A 22,016-nucleotide genomic window follows, 5' to 3' on the forward strand; every position below is an offset into this window, starting at 1 on the left:
CAGTCCAGAGACTTTTAGATAGCAGTTTACAACAGCATTGTCATATTACATCGCATTAAGCCGACGAGCACGAATCCTCCACGCAGATCCACTGATGACATTTAAGCAGGTAATGCACGCGCTAGATGATGACTCTACTCTTAACCCGATTAATAAGTGTTCTGACTGCTGTTGTTAACGCTGACAGGCGGTTATATGCGTCCATTGCACAATCATGTGTTTTCTCCTTTTATTTGATTGTTTTGCACCTGTGTTGAGTGTATGTTTTGGTGTTGTGCACGGGCTCGAGGTTTCCCCTGTGCTGCAGTGGCAGGTGTTCTGCCGAATTTCGACTCCCTGCTAGTATTCGACTGCCCTCCGCGTGCACGCGCGTGGCGTCATTTGTTGGTGCTTCCAAATAATTTGAATTTAATATTAATTTCATTTTATTTATTATGTAGTTACTACATCCTTATGTGGACAAACATTATTTGTAGAATTTGTTAAAAACAGTGATTTGTTTAATATTTATGATATCAAATTTAACGGCTAATAAAATTGAAATAAATGAATAAAATAATAAACTCATGCTCTGTTTGCTCTGAAAAAAAAATAATAATAATAATAATAATATATATATATATATATATATATATATATATATATATATATATATATTTAACACCCAAGTTGCACCATAGAACATTTAAGAAAACTAATTGGAAGCTTCATAAGACATCTTTTTTCCCACCTGGATTCCAATGTTGAAGGATTTGATGATTTTTCTAACCAAATACGATGGAACATTTATTCCCATGTGTAATTTCTGTTAGTGCAATATAATCCCATGTGCAATCAATTCTGCTTATTTCTGTACATATATAATTCTAGTTTGTGCTGCATATTAACCCCTGCCATAGCATAGCAAATGTAAATCCATTATCCAACAATACACCTGCTGAAATGTATGCACCCCCCAGATCCACCGTATAGGTTCACAAGCACATCACGCTGGTGATTTCTGGCTATGATACAATGGAAAGTGTTTGCAGAGCAGATATAAAGACAGATACAGAGTGTTTGATGAAAAATTGTGACTTAAGCTTCAAAGTCTCTTATGGTCGGTCACCAAAGCACCAACTCAGGTGAAAAAGATTGATTTTGACATTTTTATTTTATTCGTTATTCGTTTTATTTTTTGTATATTCTCAATACATTTACCATAACAATGTTTATCCACCTAAGGATTAATTAACTATATAAAATAAATACTATTAATTTAAATTTTCCTTCATTTGCATGAGCTGATGTTTATTTTGTTCAATCAGCAGTCATATGCATTTGAATGGCTTTAGAATTGTTGAAGATAAATGGTGTTTATGACTCGTTTGCCGTGTGTCATTCCCGACCTGCGTGCGCGTCATTGTGGTGTGATCAAGGGGGCTACTAGAGTTCAGATGCAGTGCTGGGCGGTTGCCTGCAGTTTAGTTGATGAGTGGTTTTAACTCATGAACATTGATTAATATTAGTCATGTTTTTGTACTGAACATCTTACTTAAACAATCTTCCAAATCCAGCCACTGTTGTGGCATACTACCTTTATTAATTCTGCCATATTGCAGGAATCGAAATAGTAGTATGCTATTCAGCCAGTGTTTCCTACACTACTTGAATGTACAGCAAAACCAGAGTTGCCCGATTCAAGAACCAAGCACTCTTCTGCATCATTTCTTAAGTCAATCAGAAACAAACAGCACAAGCAGTGTAATCTTATTCCAAACAGGTGAAGGTGCGCTCGCATTTCGTGTTCGTCGTCGTCATTAACAGTTCTTTCTAATACGGCTAGAAGTCTGTCTAAAAATCGGATAGAACAGTTGAACAAAATGAATTTGCTCACAATAAAGATGTTATTGGATCCGAAAGCACATGTAAATAAAGTTTAGAATAAATGTATAGTTCTTTTTACATGTTTGTGCCAGAACAGTGTGTAATTGCATATCATTGGGAGTATTTTGAAATACGATATACATTTTTTTTTTATTCTTTTGTCACAGTATAACCATGACACTGCTCTGTTTCAATCCTTTTTAACCCTACCTTTAATCTGATACAGGTTGTTGATTAAACCTAACGCTATTACTTTGCGCCTGAGGTAGATAACAGCAGCCCAATCCACCATCTTGATTGGTGGCATGTATACATATTATTTTTGTCATCAATTTTTTGTGATTAGAATGTGGGACACAGCAGAGGTTTGTAACAGTGACACCTCAACATTATCCTCTGAACAGCTCCCTGCTTCCTTTGGACAGCAAACAGAGCATTTATCTTCTGTTTTGTAAAAAGGGCTTGACTGACATGCACCATAATGGCTTTGGTTTTGTATATTTCAGCCACCACAGGAGGTTTTTTGTGTTTGCTGTGTAGGGGGTTGTTTTGTTTCTTATATGGCCGTTGGTCTGTTTCAGGCTAGTCGTGTCAGGGAGGTTTGAGATATTAAGGAAGTAATGTTTTAGTGCGGGCGATAGAAACCATATCAATTGATGTCATCAAACACTGTAAGTGGATCAGTGGTGAGAATCATGTGCTGCTAAATGCCTTTTTTACATTTACGTAGTTCATTATTCAGATGTTAAATGCATGGGTTTGTGTATATATATATATATATATATATATATATATATATAATTATTTTTTTAAGCCAATCGATGGTTGACTTTCCAAACAGTGCAGACACTGTAGCCCAGTTGTGGTAAGGACACCTATTTAGAAATGTTACCTTTTCTTGCATGGTTGTGGAATTCCTTGAAAGCCCTTTTTGCAGCATTCATTTCAGTTCAGTGTTAAGTAGCTGGCAAGTTGGTTGCCAGAGTGAGCATATGCATGGTCAGGTAACGGGTTTGTTTGTTTGTAAATGCCAGTGTGTGGGTGCTAATCGGCATATGTTGTGCTCGTACAAGGTTTAGGCCTATGTGCGAGACTCCTGCTGTACGAGGACTGAAAGCACACTGCACTGGCCCACTGAGAATTACTGACCACTGAGTTCCTTATAGTGATGGTAATGTTCAGTCTGGCAAAGCTAGAGACCTAAAGCACAATTCCTGCCTGTTGTTAATGTTAATCATTTCTATGCATTTTTGATGAGTCTGTAGAATTTGCTGAGACACAGCAGCAAAGTTAACTGTCATTTTCTATTAAATATGCAGTCAGTATCTAAGAGGAGCTCTTGTATAAATTGCAGTTGAAAGGATATAAATGTATGTACAGAAGAATATTTGGTAACACTTTAGAATAGGTAACACTTGTTAACTATTAACTACGACATTTCTCTCAATAAATTCTTAATTTGCTGCTTATTAATAGTTAGTAAGGTAGTTGTTAGGTTTAGGTATTGGTTAAGATTAGGGATGTAGAATAAGGTCAAGTAGAAGAAGGCATTGATATGTTCTGAATTAGCACTGATACATGACTAATAATCTAGTAATATGCATGCTAATAAGAAACTAATAGGTGTTACCTATTCTAAAGTGTTACCAAATATTTATAATAAAGTTTGGGGAAAAGCAAATGTTTCTGGTGGTTGAAATTTGGAATGATAATGTCTTTGTTCTTTCAACCCATAAAACGTTTTGTGAACTGTTTTTTGTTCTGTCAAGAATGTATCAAGTTCCCAGTATTCTAAAAATGGAAAGCGATAGGAGACATGCTGTAATATAATGAGGTGTATTATTTTTTTTCCACCATTGCATTTCTTTTTAACTAGAGGACAACTTAGGGAAAAAGGAATAGTTTACCCAAAACTACAACAGTTAAAGTAGCCCTTATTTACTCACCCTCCTGTTATTTCCAACCTGTATGTCTTATCAGGCGAAGTCTTTAAAAGATATTGAAGAAGGCACTTTAGGACAGCTGTGCACAGGACATTGCACATTCAAGAATATGTGGACTCTATGAAAGGGTTTTCCCATTGATTACAGCACAGCAACAAAATATCAACTCACATCACACAAACTATAATTGCCCCTAGTTTCACATTTTGATTAATTGCTGCAACATTTAATATAACTTGCAAGTACGGCTCTTTTGCTCCTTTCTGTCCTCATATTTCCCAGGTGGTCATCACATCAGAAAGGTGATTATTCTTAGTCGTCTTTTCTCCAAGTATAGATTTAGGACCACCAAGGTATTTTCCATGAGTCTTTCATTTAAGAAACCACCATCATTGCACATAAATTGGATGCAGTTATGCTGACCTCTCTGAAATTGGAAGAATTGGGGAATCTGAGTTATAATGCAGGGATCACCTGCATAGTGAAATCAAAGACAGACGAACTCCGATGAAAGAAGACAGAAGAAATAATGAGATGAAAGAGAGCAACAGAAGCAGAACATGTATAAAATAAAAAAGGAAGCGCGCTAAGGACTCTGTTTTGTGATGTGTAAGCCTGTAGCACATTCTGCTCTCCGTCTGTGCCAGTAATGCAGTTGTGCATTCATGACTTTGGGCTACAACCTGCCTGATCTTCTCTGTCACCACCTCATCTAAACTGGATTTAGGGCCTTTTCGACCTTGGATGCCAAGAACAAGTCCAGCTCGCTACAGCAGCCACCAGTCGCCAGAACCACTACCGAAACATATCATGCCTCCTTGTACAAGATCTTTTAAATGCCAGAGAGGGGCCTTGTCCCTAGAGGCTCCTCCTGGTGGCAAAAGGAAGTCACCACTGTCCTGTTCGACTTAGCTCAATCCTGAAGTTGATTTAAATGCGATGTGACACATCCAGGGTGCTGCTCCATAGTGCTAATCATTGGTAATCTGATCCAGAAGAGATTAGAGAAGAGGAGGGAACACAAGATGCTGAGGACGGCTCTCTCTGGCTTAACAGAAGGTGGCTGCTATACCCACGTTATGCTGTAGGATTGTTGGGTCTTGCTAAGGATTCGCTAACCAGAACTGTTTTGAATTTGGGCCAGCAATTCACGTTGGAGTACAGCATCAGAAGACTCACTTTTTACATCCGCTGGTGTGTGGTTTTGAGTGGTGCAGCCACCTTTATGGGCTCTAGTTTGGATCCTGCTTGCGTCATCATAAAAGTGCTCTCATTCTGTGGGATTTGCTTTAGCATGTGGTTGTAGGCAAAGCGAGACCTGGCGCCTCGCTCAGCTCTTTAAAAGGATTTCTTTGACATACTTTCAGGAGCACTTTCTGTACTTGTATTCACCTGTCTCCAAGCTTGTCAAGACCAGAACCACCTGCCCATTTTTGAACGAAGCCAGAAGCGGCTAATTTCATCATTATTCTGCTTTGAAGGCCCATCACCAGAAGCGGAGATGCTGAACCAGGGGGCTGTGATGATCTTCACAGGGATCTGTGGGGCGTTAGTGGTCATGGCAGTGGCCTACTACGCCTACTGGTGAGTCCAGCTAATGGTTATCCAAAGCAACAGAGGATTGGTTAGGCCACCTGCAGCTTACCTAATGGGTTATTGCCTGGGACACAGGCAGAGGTCAAAAGAGAGACTCCTTGGCTAAGGCTTTAATTTGTTAGTTTGTAGTTATTTGCACACCTTTCATGTTTGAGGGCATTTGGGCACTATGGTCACGTCCTGTTGATCTGTTGTCTCTAGAACGACTGAAAGGCCACATGGTGTCACATTTGTTTATCTGTATATTCTTCAAAGCTTTTCAGAGTGTCATACAGGCTGATAGCAAATGTGCCTTTTGTGTAAAAACCACCCTTTTGTGGGAAAATTGAATCCACGCCATTTATTTTCCCCATAAATCAGAAATGGCATCTCATAATAATCTGTTCAGGATTGTAACCAAGGTGACATCAATTTGAATAGGCCCCGCCCACTACTGGTAATGATTCTGTGCAATGTCTTGTAAGCGTGTTGCTGTGTCCGAAACTGCTCCCTATCCACTATATAGTGCACTATATCGGGTATTAGCCATTTTATAGTGCTGTCCGAATTCTGAGTGAACGACTTCATTCCCTACATTCTGCTTTTGAATGTAGTACTTTTTTACCCACAATTCATTCTGATTTCGAGTGTACAACCGATGTACACTTGCTGAAGCACTATTTCCCACAATCCAATGCGGAGATCCAGCGAGCCTGAAGCGAGAGCGCGAGCGAGTTTGAATGGGAGATGACCTTTACATGTTTATTATTTCTGTTTTAACGTTTTTTCATTCATTATTATATTAAAATATATTATGTAGGCAATGACTCAGTTTAATATTTTACTAATTAACTGAGGTGGCATAAAGTTGTTAAAATTAGGATATTTGGTGGATATTTTACAAATTTTCTCCTAACATGTGTTCCCTGGGATTCGAACCCTTAATCTTGCGCTTGCTAACACAATGCTCTACCACTTGAAGTACAGGAACATTATATGTATATAATGGAGTATTATTGCTATTAATATTATTTTCTAAAATTAGGTACATGTAATAAAAAAAGTAAAAAATATAAAAGTACATATGACAATGTTTTTGCAACGGCTCCAAGTCTCATGCGCAGTGTATATGTCACCGTCCGAATCCGTTCACTTATTTGTTTACTCCTTTCTGATAGTGAACTCAACTGCCATACACTATACAGGGATTATGAATGAGTGAACGAGTGAGCGATTTCAGACACAACGTGATTTTGTTTTGGTAGAGTATATAAGGGACAAGTTGTAAAGGGACAGACCTCTTATGGAAAAGTGGGCGGGAAACAGCAGCTAATTTGCATTTAAAGATACATGCATGAAAACAGCATGTTTTTGCTTCTGTTAAAAAAAATATTTGCAGCATTGACTAATTTGTGGGTTATTTTAAGATGAAACTTCACAGACACATTCAAGGACCTGAGGCTTATATTATAAGATGCATTATAGATCCCCTTTAAGTATCTTTAATACACCTTTTCAGAGCCTTTGATGCCTTTGAATGAGAAACTGGAACATTAGCATCTTTTCATACATAATTCTCTAGACTTTTAAAAATATGAATGAATAAAAAAAGATGTAAAAGATCTTTTTTTTTTAAGTTAAAGCTAATTTCACATAGAGCACACAGTGAATATGACAGGAATACGACATAGCAGCCAACTGGATATAGTGCATCATAGTTTGAAATGCACAACTGACAAACTTTAAATCCTTGATTTCAAACTTTGAAATCAAGGATTTAAAGTTTGTCAGTTGTGCACACCATTGAACAGGCTACAAATGAACATATCGAAATATTGACCTTGTCGAAATGTTACTGAAATTCTAGGTGTCTGTATTATATCTGGCTTCAAAACAGAATCGCACAATAACATGCATCATCCATACAACACACCATTGGCCCTGCCTTTTGTTCACACAGAGCTCGTTTCAGGACTGATCCCGGCAATGTTACCAGGTCCCCATCCAGGGATCGATCCTTGAAGTTTGAAGTGTGAAGTTTGTGTTCACACAGAAGGCACTCTGGCAATTTTCCTGGATCAACACGTGGTGTGAAAGAGGCTTTAGTGTATTAGTCTACTGTTGCTCATATAGTTGTTGAGAAACAATGTCTTGTTGGCTGAGAAAGTGCTCTGCTCTAACAAGTTGATCAGGTGATCCTTCAGAAATCATATACACACTCCACCCTCAGCCCTCACACACCTAGTGCAACACACTAGCTGTAATTTCCATTCTCTTGATCTCAAACACACACAAACACACACTTTGGTAGGGTTACAACGTTTACATAAGTTTGTGCAGTAATAAATAGCAGGACAGAGTTCAACTCTTTCCATTCGCACCTTCTGTCTTTTTCTGCCCTCAGTCTGTCTTCGTGTGAGGTGTTTGTGTTTGGTTTGTCTCGGGCTGATGTATTGGTGCAGGAACCGAAGCTTTGTAGGTATACATTTTTACTTGCTGCCCACAATTTTTGACATGATTGTTTTGTGTTTGTTTGAAAAGGCATGTAGATTTGGGAGATTGAGTTCAGAATCACTGTTTATTATTGTGAGGCATCGTTCTGATTAGATCTCAAAACTCTCCTAATCCTCCATCAACATTTCGCTAGCTGCTCGCTCAGCAGGGATTTTTACATATAACAGCAGGTGTCTGATTATGCTGGCCTGAATGTATGGGCCGTTGGGCTGAATTGGTGTTTTACACTTTGAGATAATGTGAGTTATTGTTTTAGGATGGTTGACTTAACTGAACTCTGTTGACACATACTAACAGAGAAAATGATAGTATTGATGGGGTCAGAGACAGACGGGGCTCCTGCAGGTTAGGAGACGGCCAGGTGAAGTAGTTGTGTTTGGCAACTTCATCCTGAGTATCAGATAAACCTACAAGGAAGCATGGGGTTCAGTCCTCTCTTTTCATTTGGTTAAGCTGTGCTTTAAAAGATTATTTGGCAAATAAATTTGCTGAAGCACTCATTTTGTTCGAGTATTAATCCAGTCTTGCTTGCAGTTGTTGTGTTGTTATCGGATTAAGCGGTGCTGGGAGATTAAAGCTTGATAAGCTTTCAAAATCGTTTTGAAACCAGAGACCTTCAGATCCAGTGAGAGCGTTTGTGTAATATTGTTTTTTTTCCTCAGAGTGGGATTTTTGTACATGACGAGTCATGTTGAGATGCTGCCTGTCATATAATAAGGAGTGAGAGATACAGTTGGGCAAAAGGGGTTGCATAAATGAGGCAGTCAGTGCATGCTAGAGAGTGAAATCGGAGGAGGTGTTTGGAGTTCCTCCAAGTGGGTGAGAGGGTGTGTGTTTGTGCAGTTCTTGCTGGTGCATATGGAGTTTTTGGTGCCCAAGGGCTTTTGGTCATGAACTCTCGCCTACTTTACAGTGGATTTTCATATCTTGGAACAGGATGTGGATGTAAAAATAATCAGGACTTGCATTCACGGCTGGTCTGCCATGGATTCTCTAAATGTGCTCGGTCTCATTTTCTCTCAGGTCGGTGGTGCTAAGTGAAGGGCCGTGTAAAAGAGGATTGTAGAGACTAACCCGCTGTGGTGAGTAAACATCCATTCATGTCCGTATTGATCTCAGGATAACAGATGATTATGCTTTATAACAAATTAAACACGAGTTTGAGAGGACAACAGTGGATTGACTGATACAAATTCCATGATTCGCGATCAAATGCTACCAATAATATATAGATCAGCACTTATATTTGTGTGTTTGTATTCATAAGAGAATGATTGAAAATTTGATGTTGCGTTTACATGTTAATTCATTTTAAGAAACTGACACAGTGAGTTGCTATGTTGTTTAATTTTGCATGGTCAACTAAGTAGTTTAGTTATGACTATATGAATATATATACATATTTATAAATATTACTTTTTAAGAATAGTCTGATCAATCCATATTCATTTTGTGGGGGAAAAACAATACAACAATATATGTTTTTCAAAAATGTACAACAAACCATGTTTGGTGTCGTCTCTGTCTCTCTTGTCTTCCAGCAGTGTGTGTGGGGGGTGAGTGTGTGTGTGTGTGTGTGTGGAGGGGGCTCTCAGTCATGGGTGTGGTGGCGTGGCTGAAGAGCCTGTTCATACTGCAGCTCTTGATTGGCTTCGTGTTTGTGGTGAGCGGCCTCATTATCAACTTCACCCAGCTGTGTACCTGTGTGCTGTGGCCCTTCAACAAACAGCTGTACCGCAAGATCAACACCAGACTCGCCTACTCGCTATGGAGCCGTGAGTCACTGTTTTGTCTCAGCTCAGTGTTTTTACAGACCTGTAAAGCAAGGATAGTTGTGTTGACCTTGTTAATGAGAACATTTTAGGTGCTCTTAAGTGCATTCATTCCAGAGCCGGGCACCTATTACTGTAATATATAAAGCATTTGTGAATGATATCACTTAATGTTTTTTAATTAAGTCTTTAACCCTTAAAGTGGGCAAGGTCCCGCATTTGGGATTTGTATTTCTGTGCCCCTGGGAGTTCGATCCCACGGTCAGATTCAAGCTGTGCTTTCACGCTTTGGCTGGCATTGAGCCCCGAGATGGACGAACTAAGCATTTGTCATGTAATCACAGCTATGCAGTTGTTCAGACATTTAAATAAAAATAAGTACTAGTAAAACAATACATTTAGACTTTGCAAAATACACACTGATATATATGGAGGCAGCAATAAAAATCCATTCAAATATATTTTGTCCACGTGTGGTTGCACTTTATTTTACAGTACGTGTACTAACATGTACTTATAGTGTACTTACAGTGTATTTATCTAAGAAAGTTCTGGTAATACAAGGTAGCTACATGGGGTAGGGTTAGATGAAGGGGTAGGTTCATTTCACTGGCCGGTATGTATTCATGTATGTATATACCTTGCATGTATTTCGGGATTGGGAGAAATGTATTTGCATTTACATTTGTTCATTTAGCAGAAGCTTTTATCTCGAGCAATTTATAGATGAGAATTGGCAATGATTTGCATGCCGGTTGTCACAATATAGATCATTCTATCGCAGCTGGCATCATAACACCTGTCTGACACACTTTTCTAATGCTTTCTTAACAGAGTTGGTGATGCTGTTAGAGTGGTGGTCTGGCACCGAGTGCACACTCTACACCGATCAGGCCACGGTGGATAAGTTTGGTAAAGAGCACGTCATCATCATCCTCAATCACAACTATGAGATCGACTTTCTGTGCGGCTGGACCATGTGTGAGAGATACGGCGTACTGGGGGTGAGTCCTGACGAGCAGTGAAGACGACGTAGCGAAGTGGGAAGTTGTGAAGGATGGTGTTAGCTTAGAGGGGTGACCGTATTCGTGTAGGCCTGTGTCTCAACTATGTGAGCTGAATCATTCAAACTAAAGTGGATGCCGATGAATGTGTGACTAGCTTCTTTGATGTGGTTCCTTCAACAGAAAAGTGTACAAATGATGCAAAAAGCGTTTTGCATTCTGCACACAATTTCATTTGGATATTAGAATGTGGCTATGATACTATTGTGAAGAAACAAAAATCAAGTCACACATGGATATTAGGTGAAATATTTTTTATTATGTGGAGTTGTTTCCCATCAGTACTTGCATGCAGTGAAACTACTATTGAGATTGAAGTTCATCACAGTATCTTTTAGAATGTCATTTGGCTGAAAATATATTCATGAAAGAACATAATTCTGCTATTTACAATATAAGACATCACTTGTGCAGGGGCCTGTGATGGCCAGGTTATACTTTGTGCAGTGCCATTTTATTATATGTGTGTGTGTGTGTGTGTGTATTCTGTATTTATTAATATTTTGAAATCCCTATTTTATTTTTAATCAAAGTACCTTGGCACATAATAAATGTCCTAAATTCTTTATAATTGTAAATATTTATATTCTAAATTCTAAATATTCTAAATCTCTTTTTTTGAATTCAAGATTTATTTTTATTTACTTTCGAATAAAATGCTAGTATTCAAATAAATATTTATTTCAGTTAGTTGCCAAGGTAGCATTTAACATTTTTATTTAAACTTTGTTTTTGTTTATAATTGTATTGTATTTAACTGAACTACAAAGCTTTTTAGTAGTTTAAGTTAACATTAGCAAAAACTGCAGTCATCATCCATTTTTGTTCTGTGTTTAGAAATCGTAGTCATCATGAGGATCAATCCCAAGAGATCAGTTAGACCTTTCTCTCTTGGATGCGTTCTAATTTTGGATTTGTTTTGATTGAGTGGCTGATTTGAATTCTTCTCTATCCTCTCTCCCTTCATCTCTGATTCCTTTCTGGCATTTTCTATCCACCCTTTATTTATTTATCCAGAGTTCTAAGGTTCTGGCTAAACACGAACTGCTGAAAGTTCCTCTGATCGGCTGGACGTGGTACTTCTTGGAAATCGTTTTCTGTAAGCGGAAGTGGGAGGAGGACAGAGAAACTGTCTTCAGTGGGCTGAACCGTCTCCGAGATTACCCAGAATACATGTGGGTGAGTACACGGAGCGATTAGGATGCTCTAATGACCTGATAATTAAGCAGAGCTTTACGATTGATTTAAGCCTTTTCTCTTTACCACGGTGATGTGTACGGAGTATGCAATGTATTGTTGCTATCAAATGTAGGGCCAACCACAACCTCAAATTGACCAAATCTCTAAACCCATGCAAATGTTCTTTAAGGTTTCAGAGCAGTTTAATTTGTGATGGGCAGTGTTTGGTTAACCAGTACTTCAGTCTTTTTCCTTCTTGTGTGCTTGTATTAAATGTTTTCAATTGTAGTTTTTGGTGAATTATGTTTTTACATTTTGAAAGCATACGATGTTGCAGTTCCTAATAAAATTACTTGAACTCAATTCGCATTTGGAGCTTGGTGTTACTTTTGTCCTGTGCTTGGGCATTATATGCACACAAACTGCAAACCAAGGCACAGAGACTGCAAAAAAAAAAATAATAATAATGGAATGGAAGTCACAAAAAAGTCTGAATGCAAAGCAAACATTTCCCCATACTCAGTTTACAAGAAAACAGTTTTCTCCTTTCTTTTAAGATAGCAAAAACACTATATTGTAATAATTTCTGACCTTGCACTATAACCTGTAGTAAAGCACAATTACAGAGGCGGAGTCATGTCTAAATTCATATTTTTCCCTGAAGCTTCTCTTGCTAACCATTTTAACTTATTGAAGCCAAGCTGTACCTCAAACATTCGGTGTCTTTCTTGTTGAGATGTTGTGGTTTAGTATGGTTATTTATTTATTCTGTCATCATATTAATTGGATGTGGTGAGATCACTTATGACGTGCTCCGATGGGAAGTTTCCGTTGGCAGGGATTATGAAGTGATAGGATTAATGGGTTTATCACCGACCCGGGAGTTAACATCGTCTGGTGTGTGTGTTTGGCAGTTCCTGCTTTACTGTGAAGGAACAAGATTTACGGAAAAGAAACATGAGATAAGCATGCAGGTGGCTGAGAGTAAGGGCCTTCCAAAACTGAAGTACCACCTGCTGCCCCGCACCAAAGGATTCACCACTACACTGCAATGCCTCAAGGGAACAGGTCAGATGAACGTTTCCACACACTCCATCACTGTCATAGAGCTGCTGTGTGTTACCCTGTTAAGAGTCAAACATTTCTTCCTGGGTGGGTGGTCCTGAAGAAAAATACAAATGTTCTTAAAGTGTCTCAACGGAACATGTCCAAACCCATAAACTGACCCCTTGGTGCTTTTTTTGGATTTCCTCCTGACCGGTGTCTAATAATAATGTCTAAGTATGAGTGAGTGACCCTAGACAGAGTGCAGTTATCCGTAACATGATGCTGCTGGCTGTTATGGTGATAACTAATGTTCTTCCTAGGATTTGCATGACCCCAGAATACTCTTGACACCTCTGTGATTGAGAGGCTCTTCTGTATGTCACCTGCTATCTGCATCTGAATATAGCCTGAGAGTTTACACTATTTTTAGGCATGCACTACCGTTCGAAAATTTGGGGTTGGTAAAATGTATATATCTTTCCATATATAAATGTGTCCCTGAGCAAGACACTAAACCTTTGGTTAGTCCAGAGGCATGCGACCTCTGACATATATAGCAGTTGTAAGTCGCTTTGGATAAAAGTGTCGGCTAAATGAATAAATGTAAATTTTAAATATATATATTTTTAAACAAGTCTCTTTTGCTCACCAAGGCAGCGTTTGTTTGATCAAAAATAAAGCAAATACAATAATATTGTGAAATCTTGTTACAATTCAAATGTAAATAATTTTTATATTAAATATATATTTTAGAGTCCCATTACTGTGCATCCAAAGCATCATTACTCCAGTCCTCAATGTCACATGATCCTTCAGAAATCATTCTAATACACTGATTTGCTGCTCAAGAAGAATTTCTTAATATTAAAACTGCTCAATGTTTTGGGGATTTGGTTTATTTTCAACGTTTAAATGAACTGAATTTTAGATTCTTTGTACCAGTCTAGATCTTTGCTATCACTTTTGATCAGTTCAATACTGAAAAAGTATGTAAAATTATGAAATATCTTAACCCAAACATTTGATTATTGTGTAAATAAAACAGGCCATTGTGGTCCAGTATTATTTTGACATTATTTTGGAGTGTGTAACCATTTTTTTAGGTATGAAATGATATGATTTAATTTAAATACATGTCAAAATATGATGCTTACTAGAATTATTTAAGTGTGTGATGCATATCTAGTAGTTTGACTTTGATTCTTTATAATTCACCAGTAATTACTTTTATAGGACATCACTTACTGATTGCTTGTTTCACAATTCTTCTTTCCCCTAACGAGGTGACAGAAATGAACTCGAGAACTTGATTTGACTGCAGATCATGCCTTCATGAATGTGTGTAGTCATGCTGCACTGCTTTCCATCATCCTGATGTTCATGCCAGTTATGCTCAATTCATACTCTATTGAGATTTTTCCTCTCTTATGCTGCCAAGAATGATATCTGCTGCTCTGATCTCTAATTACATTAGAAACATTATTTAATTTAGGAGTTCTCCTAAAAAATTGTCATTATTTGCTTGCTATAATGTCATTTGAACCCGGTTTGACTGACTGACTTTTTTCCTTGGAACACAAAAGAAGATATTTTCAAGAATGTATCGGTCTCTCTTGTCCATTCAATGACTGAAGTTCTCAAGCTAAAAAAGGGTGCCAAAGCTATGAAAAAGTGGTCCGTGCTACTCATTCACTTGATTTACAATATTTAGAATTTATATGATTATGGCTTTGTGTGGGGAAAAGACTGAATATTAAAAAAAGAGAGACCCAAATATGGAAGTTCTTTCATCATATACACTGTATCTTTGGAACATTCAAACATTCCATTCCGTGACCTCAAAATGTATTGGTTCTGTTTCAATAGTGGAAGCTGTGTACGATGTCACGCTGAACTTCAAAGACAAGCAGAACCCAACCCTGCTGGGCATCGTTAACGGCAAGAAATACAAAGCCGACATGAGCATCAGGTGAGTCACAGCTGAAGTTCACTAGATTTCAATTCGTTTAATAGAGTAGCTGCTTTACTTCCAAAATCTGACATGAGCTTTAAATTGAAGGTGGATGTATTATGATAAATGACTATGAGTGTCCAGGTTTTGTGTTTTACTGCTGACCTGAGATCTCCTTAAATATTTGTATTAAGGTTGTAACTAAGAAGCTCCGTACATCGCTAAGCAGCACCCTCTATTGGAGTCTATCTTGTGCTGCTCTGACCCCTCACTGTTCTGTTGCAGGCGCTTCCCTGTGGAGGAGATTCCTGATGATGAAAAAGAGTGCGCTAACTGGTTACATAAACTCTACCAAGAAAAGGTATAAAGCTCAGGCTTTAGATGAACTGGCCTTTTTAAGTTTAATGGCTTTAATTGAACTTTTATATCTGATTAATTGGATTTATGTGTACTGCAATTTATCCCACATTTCTGTCTTTCAAGGATGCGTTACAAGAACACTATGAAAAGGAGGGCTGTTACCCTGGCCCCACCATCAAAACCAAACGTCGAGTTTGGACACTGCTGAACTTCCTGTTTTGGGCTACTCTCCTGCTTTCTCCGCTTATTAACTTTGCCTGGGACGTCTTTGTCAGTGGCTCTCCCCTCCTCATCATTGGCTTTATGATCTTCCTAATTGTCGGTTAGTGGATGTTTTCTTAGCCATAGTGGTTTGAAGTTTTTGTAGCTTATTCATAAAAACCCCATGAATTTTAGATTTAAAGGGGGGGTGAAATGCTATTTCATGCATACTGAGTTTTTTACACTGTTAAAGAGTTGGATTCCCATGCTAAACATGGACAAAGTTTCAAAAATTAAGTTGTACGTTTGAAGGAGTATTTCTGTTCCAAAAATACTCCTTCCGGTTTGTCACAAGTTTCGGAAAGTTTTTTTCGAGTATGGCTCTGTGTGACGTTAGATGGAGCGGAATTTCCTTATTTGGGTCCTAGGGCACATCTGCCCTCCCGTATAGCAGAGCACTGAGAGCAGAGGCATTCACTGATCAGAGCGAGAGCGTTGCGAAAAGTCACAAAAGAAGTGTATTTTTGTTGCCAGGGCAAGACAACCCTGCACAGATTACCAAAAAAAAAAACAGCATTAATGGACCAGTGGATGGAGTTTATTTTTACAGAGCATCAACGGAGTTGTGCAAGTGTTTTTGTTTGTTCCCTGCATTTCGAAGATGCTTGTTTTACAAACAAAGCCCAGTTTGACGCCGGATTTGCGTATCGTTTATTTCTTAAGGATGATGCAATCCCAACGAAAAAGGGTCACGATCGTGTGTTGGAACCGCAGGCGGTGAGTAAAACTGCTTCAAATATCTCTGCCTCCTTGTTAGTGCGTCCGCCTCCCATGCCGAGACCCGGGTCCGAGCCCCGCTCGGAGCGAGTCGTTGCTGCTGCTGCTGCTCTCGTTCAGTTTCAGCCTCAGGATCTGATTCTGGATCATAAATAAACGGCTGAATCTGACTGTTAGCCATGGTTTGTTTTGGATGTTTTTTTTTCCCACGGTAATGTCACAGCTTCCAAATGCTTTCAATGCAAAAAGCCTACTGGCGCTTGTGATTCTTTAGCTCCGCCCACACGTCACGCCTCCAGCCGGTCGTGTAAATTCCAGGAAAAATCGGTACAGACTATCTTTCTCTTATGAATATAATAAAACTAAAGACTTTTTGGAGTTATGAAGGATGCAGTACTACTCTATAGGTACTCAAGATTAACAGGATATTGAGTGAAAACGAGCATTTCACCCCCCCTTTAAACAATGTTATGTTATGTTATGTTATGTTAAACGGATACTCCATCACAAAATGGACATTTTGTCATTATTCACTTAACCCCATGTCGTTCCAAAACCAAAAAAGCTTTGTTCGTCTTCGGGAAAATAATTTAAGATATTTTGGATAAAAACCGGGAGGCTTGAGACTTTGTTTGCCAAATAAATAACACTGTCAAGTTCCAGGAAAGTATGAGAATAATATATCTGCCATCAGTGATTCAACCGTAACGTTATGAAGCTACAAGAATACTTTTTGTACACGAAGAAAACAAAAATGACGAGTTTATTCAACAATTCTTCTAATCTATGTTTCTTCAAATCAGCGTAGTGCCATTTTGGCAAATCTGACCTGTACGCAGATGGCGTGTATTTATGCTTTGGTTTGGAAGCAAGCAATGTATCGGCGCAGCGCAGAGCGCTAAGGTTAGGCGAGATAATCATAGGCTAAAGACCCAGGTAAATAATGAATTGATCTTTTCTGTTTCTTATAGCGTAATAGTTTTGTATTGTTCGTAGATTGATCGGTGTTTGTGTAAGTACTAGATGTGTTAGGGAAGTAACACGTAACATTTTAATTACATTTTGCTAAAATTAACTAAATGACTCGAAAAAAGATTTGTTCATTTTGCTGAACGAGACTCAAAAGACAGAGTCAGTAAAAAAATCCGAACTTCCCATCACTACTGCTGGAGGCTGGGTGTAGATTAATGTAAATGTGTCACGATGCTCGAGACTATCCCTTAAACAAAAGAACAATTAAATGAAAAGGTGTAGGCAATCTAGGAGTGAGACGGGCACCGATGGTCAGAATATTATAGACAAAAGAATAGTGATTAGCACCAGTTCGGAGTCAAGTATCATGTTTGCAATGCACAAGAACCATTCCAGTCCTTCATGGGAAGTGTGACTGTCTTAAGCCCCTTTTCACACTGCCGTTCCAGCAAATACAGGGGTAAAGTGTTCCGGCAATTGTTCCTGGGTCACTAGATTTTGCACTTTCACTCTGCCAGTGATGACCCGGTATATGTGCATGCTTTCGCACACAACCTGTAAAGATCCTGTAACGACACGTGACATCGAAAACATTAGGCACATTATACTTTCACTGAAGCAAGCGAACGATCTCTGCGTCAGTGCGGAAAGTGAGTAACTAACTGATCTCTGCTTCATTAGTTTGCACATATTTTTCCGTCACGAACGCTGATCTTCGTTCAAAACAGCCGGTAAAAGAGTTGCGCGATAACGTGCGTCATCACTTCGACACACCATTAGATCTGGCTTTTGTTCACACAGCGCTCGTCCCAGGTTGAACCCGGCAATGTTACTAGGTCCCCGACCCGGGTTCAATGCGGGAATCAATCCCAGGACGTGGTTGCTTTCACACAGAAGGCGACCCAGCAATGTTCCGGCAATATGCCGGGTCCGACGTGCAGTGTGAAAGGGGCTTTATAGTCTGAAAACTTAAGCATGATGTGGGAAAAAAATATTGGAGTAAGTTTGTTACTTTATTTTATTAGTGGTCATTTATTTTATTCAACTAAATAAATTGTTACACCTTTTTATATTTTATGTGGTGCCAAGATTTACTTTTTGATAAAAACAAAGGTTTATTTTTGTATATTCGTTTGGCATTTCATTTATTGTATACCCTTTAAATTTGCTTATTGAAAGAACAACAGCAGCAGCAGTATGGTGTAACATTTATTTGAAACACATGTATACGGTAAGCTACTTGCTACCTTATCTTTACTCTTTCCTTTCATTCTTTTCATGGCTTTGGAAAACTAATCTCGGGTCGTCGACACCAAGGTTCATTGTAATTTCTCTAGGAATTAAATACTTTCTCTGAATCTTTAAAGACTATCCACGAGCGATCGTACTATATTTGTGCAGCTCAGCTATTTGACACTCCAGTGTATTCAGGAGATGTTGCTCTACTGTTGGACCTCTGCAGAATGAGGAACACACCGAGAAAAAAATGCTCATCAGAGAACGTGATATTTCAGAAAACCGATTGCATAATCGGCATGGACCAATGAAAGCTCAAAGATGTTTAGGAGCCAAAGCAAAGTCCCCCAGAAAGTTTGCAATGGTGAGCTGTTTGGAACTACCAAAATGACCTCAAAACGCACTTCTTTTCGGCCTGTTTTGTTCTATATGACGTCACATTTGTTCGTTCTTGGATTTCAGATACCGGGGCCTTTACTAGTTTGAAGTGGTGTAAAAATCCCAATACAATGCTATCTAGAATGTCCCTTTCCTTTAAATTATAAATGTTGTTTGCCTTAGCAATAATCAAGATTCATCTGTGTGTACTTAGCTGTCTTGATGATTGTCCTATTATTGTTTTTCTTCTTCTTCTTCTCAAAGCCATTCCTTAGTTGGGTGGTTTTGCCATGTTTGACTATGGCACAAACTAAAAGCTATTTACTACTAAAAGTAATAAACTTCAGTGTGCACCAAAACATGAAAGTAATCTGCAAGTCTATGAGGTAAAATTACATACTGTAAAAGAACAAAAGATTCAAACATAAATAGAGAGATATGAGATAAGGATACTGAGTTGATTTCACTAGCTTATTCTTCTCTGTCACCGTTTCTCTCTCCGCAGCTTCTGTAGCAGTTCGTCGGCTCATCGGTGTAACCGAAGTGAAGAAGACAGGATCCAGCTACGGCAACATAGAGGCCAAGAAGGAGAACTAAACATTTTCACCATGTCGACACCGTGTGGCCACTGTATCGCTCACCCTGCAGTCCAGCCTCGGGCACAGAGCTGCCCTGTGTGCAGTTAGCCTTCTTACAAAAAAAAAGCAATTAAAAAAACAAATTAAATAAAAAAAATCTCAGCATTGGGAGGTGTATAGGGATAAAACTATAGATTTAACTTAATACGCTAGTCTATAAAACATTATGATAATTTTTATGAACCAACTAAATGGGAAATAGAGGAGAAGAAACATTCGTCAGCTGTGGATCGATGACGAAACGCTCCTCTTCTCCAGCGGAGAAAGATGAGACGAACTAGAGAGACTAACCAATGGTACCAATCAACCTATCAGAGGATTGTTCCTCCTGTTTAGCCCCGCCCTTTAACATCATAAGACCCACCCATTTCCCAACAAACCCACTTGTTGTCATAGTTCTTCATTGTTATTTATCAACTCTGGAAGTGCTTTGTAACACTCCATTCTCTGCATCTACAAAATAAGTAACATTCCTCTTTGGATCTTCACCCAGAGCCACACAAGAGTCACTTAAACTGGTTTTCTACGATCAGTATTTCACGTCACGGGCCGGCAGAGCATGCTGCAGTTGAGGAAGACAAACAGCCCATGCGATCAGTGATGAGGGTCACAACACGGTCCCCACCCAACAAATGAACTGTTGTAGATCTTTGGTCTGTTGCAGCTGGAGTGACGTGGTGAAAACTGTTCAGTGTGGCCAATTTGATGGTAATTGAAATGGATTGAGCAGGATTTCTAAGGAAAAGCATGTCTTCTGTAACTTTACTCCCATTTTTGAGACCTTTTTCACAATTACCCACTATGTCGCCATTGTGTTATTGGCTGTGCTGAATAAGCAATACGTGTTTTCTACCAATTCACCTAGAGCATCTCTTTAGTCAGTCTGCAGTTTTGTCAAACAAATTGAAAGCCCATGGACCATGATTCAGTTGGCCAACCTCTCTATCCACGTGTAACTAATGAAATAAAGGCGTTGAAGTGTGAGATTCTGATAGTAGCTGAATGACCAAGAACTAAACTATCAGTTCTGTAAATAAAGAAAGATTGTGAAACCTGTTTAGTGTGAACTAAAGACACTAATGGTTTGTAAATAAACTCTAGATTTTTCTTGACCCAAATCCATCTGTATTCACAACACCTTTGCACTTCATTGAAATTTATCTCTCAGTATATGTCACCCACTGTTTTTAATGTGCAACTTGGTACTCTTTCATTGGTGAAACAGGAAACGACCCACGCAAGCCTTGGCAGAACAGTGCGGCTTCGTTTGGTGTGCACTTGCAGTCCCGTGTGGTTTTGATTTCTGAACCTTGTGCAGGTTTGCTGACCCTCAAATCATGTGTAGATCACAGAAACAGAGCTTCAGATGCAGTGACATGGGTTTGGAAGATCTGCATGACACAAGTGTTGCAGCTGTGAGATTTATTACTTGGGTCAAAGACCAGAGTTCATTAAACTAAAATATCATCGTACAAGGTTTACTTTTTACCATTACCTGGTTGAAGGAATATTAATTAATCAGTTGCACAAAAAAAAAGCAGTGGTTCCCACATTAATATTGATATTTTTAGGAGAGAATACTGTTGAAAGAAAAAAATCCATGTTATGTATTGGTGACATTTCAGAGTCTGATCTGGCATGGCTGATCTCTGAGTCAAGATCAGTTCTTGTACTCTAATGCTGTTATAAACATCACACCTCATTTAGAGCCGGAATTCCCACTACTTTGAATAAATGTTGCTGCTGTATACCGAAGTGTAGGACTGACACGATTGAGTTATTAGAGCACAGACCCAGTGGTGGGCTTTGGAACAGATGCTAAATGTTATTGAGAGTGTGTCTGACTTGCTTTCAAGTACAAAAAATCAGTATGTTAATGAAAACGGAGTAGAACAAAAAATTTAGTCTTTTAAAATCTCAACTTTTTGTGTGTTTTCTTTCAGATCAATTAAAGCACTCCGTGTATGATTGCAACAGGAGTTGTCTCATTTCCTTCAATGATTAACCAGATAGACTATAGGAATGGGCTGTTTATATATGACTATAATGAAAGATGCATTGACTGATAACACCATGTAATGACTAGATCTGAAAGTAGAAGAAAAGTGGTCCACTTATTCATAACTAGGATAGGTTGCTAGACAAGTATATATAATCCAACTAAAACGTTTTGAATTTACGTCTAATGAAACCTTATGATCTGAGGGCATACATGTAAATTCCTTTTTTTTTTTTTTGATGACTTATGAAATAAGGTAGATGCAGGTATGAGTAAGTGTGTTTACATTTTCGAAACTTTCCATCGAAGACATAGTATTGGATACTTCAATTTCCGATGAAATCTCATATTTTGAGTATTTGTGTTGCGAAATGCAAGAACTGGCTGTTCACGGTGTCAAATGTGATCTCTTCTCGAGAATGGCTTGGGTTGCATGAGGTCATGTTTTTGAGCTTACTTTTTTTTCTTTGTTATTTTTCTTTAACAGAGTAGCAATAAATAAATAAATAAAATAACAACGATATCAAGAGCCAGAACATTATTA

General features: G+C 38.5%; 1 protein-coding gene across 2 annotated transcripts; it reads left to right on the plus strand.

The window, feature by feature from the left end:
• Positions 1–21: 21 nt before the first annotated feature.
• On the plus strand, positions 22–21,447 carry LOC128018530 (1-acyl-sn-glycerol-3-phosphate acyltransferase gamma). 2 transcript variants are annotated; one of them, XM_052604105.1, is made up of 10 exons: positions 22–109; positions 8,922–8,980; positions 9,443–9,673; positions 10,505–10,674; positions 11,752–11,913; positions 12,828–12,981; positions 14,827–14,929; positions 15,197–15,272; positions 15,395–15,593; positions 19,341–21,447. In XM_052604105.1, exons 3-10 carry the CDS (start codon positions 9,496–9,498, stop codon positions 19,430–19,432), a joined length of 1,134 nt encoding a protein of 377 aa, XP_052460065.1. In that variant the 5' UTR covers positions 22–109; positions 8,922–8,980; positions 9,443–9,495; the 3' UTR covers positions 19,433–21,447. The 2 variants fall into 2 exon arrangements, with proteins under 2 accessions (XP_052460065.1, XP_052460057.1); XM_052604097.1 differs by having other exon boundaries at positions 23–109; positions 9,440–9,673.
• Positions 21,448–22,016: the final 569 nt, after the last annotated feature.

The sequence above is a fragment of the Carassius gibelio genome, chromosome A1 (genome assembly GCF_023724105.1).
Source record: "Carassius gibelio isolate Cgi1373 ecotype wild population from Czech Republic chromosome A1, carGib1.2-hapl.c, whole genome shotgun sequence".
Lineage (NCBI taxonomy): Eukaryota > Metazoa > Chordata > Actinopteri > Cypriniformes > Cyprinidae > Carassius > Carassius gibelio.